A 598-nucleotide genomic window follows, 5' to 3' on the forward strand; every position below is an offset into this window, starting at 1 on the left:
AGAGCGTAACTTTTGACTAAGCCTCTCACATGTAAGACTCTCCCTAACATGTGTAATATGAAGTCATATTAATGTGGAACAGCTTTTCCTTCATCTGGACTCGGAGGCCCCGTCTGGACCGCTGCCAAACCCCCCCATCCTCCTCCGTTCCCACATCAGACCACCTTACAAACTGGAGGTGGGGGGGGGGGAGGGGGGCGGTTGGAATGTATTTTGCCCTGTGTGATGTGATTGTTTGCAGAGAAATGGGTTGACCTTGCCCTCTAATGCCACACACACACGCACACACTTGCTCTGGCTGGAGGTGTGTGAGACAGACCCGCTGAGTGCAGGAGGTCTGGGACCCCGTCACCACTTCCTCCAGACAGAGAACAGAGGATCCAGTCAGCTGCAGCCAGGATGGGACAATAATGAGCCGTCCAGCCAGCACCTCATTCCAGGTATTATTGAAACCTCCGCCTCTCACTTTACTTCATAGACCAACCACTGCAAACCCAGATTTTCTAAATAATTAAAAAGATTTAGTCGTGTAAACCTACATTTCCCAAAAAGTTCTACCTTCATTATTTGTTCTGTTTTTGAGTTAATTTAACAAATC

At 48.3% G+C, this 598-nt stretch overlaps 1 protein-coding gene across 1 annotated transcript in view; it reads left to right on the forward strand.

Annotated features, from left to right (window-relative positions):
• The first annotated feature begins 331 nt into the window (after window positions 1–331).
• The window catches only part of LOC117451971 (T-box transcription factor TBX5-like), a 16,563-nt gene continuing 16,296 nt past the window's right edge, over window positions 332–598 (forward strand). Inside the window, exon 1 of the mRNA XM_034090365.2 lies at window positions 332–440. Coding sequence (XP_033946256.1) covers window positions 411–440 — 30 coding nt within the window. The 5' untranslated portion in view covers window positions 332–410. The remainder of the gene's footprint in view (window positions 441–598) is intronic.

This window comes from Pseudochaenichthys georgianus, chromosome 9 (genome assembly GCF_902827115.2).
Source record: "Pseudochaenichthys georgianus chromosome 9, fPseGeo1.2, whole genome shotgun sequence".
In the NCBI taxonomy this organism is placed as follows: domain Eukaryota; kingdom Metazoa; phylum Chordata; class Actinopteri; order Perciformes; family Channichthyidae; genus Pseudochaenichthys; species Pseudochaenichthys georgianus.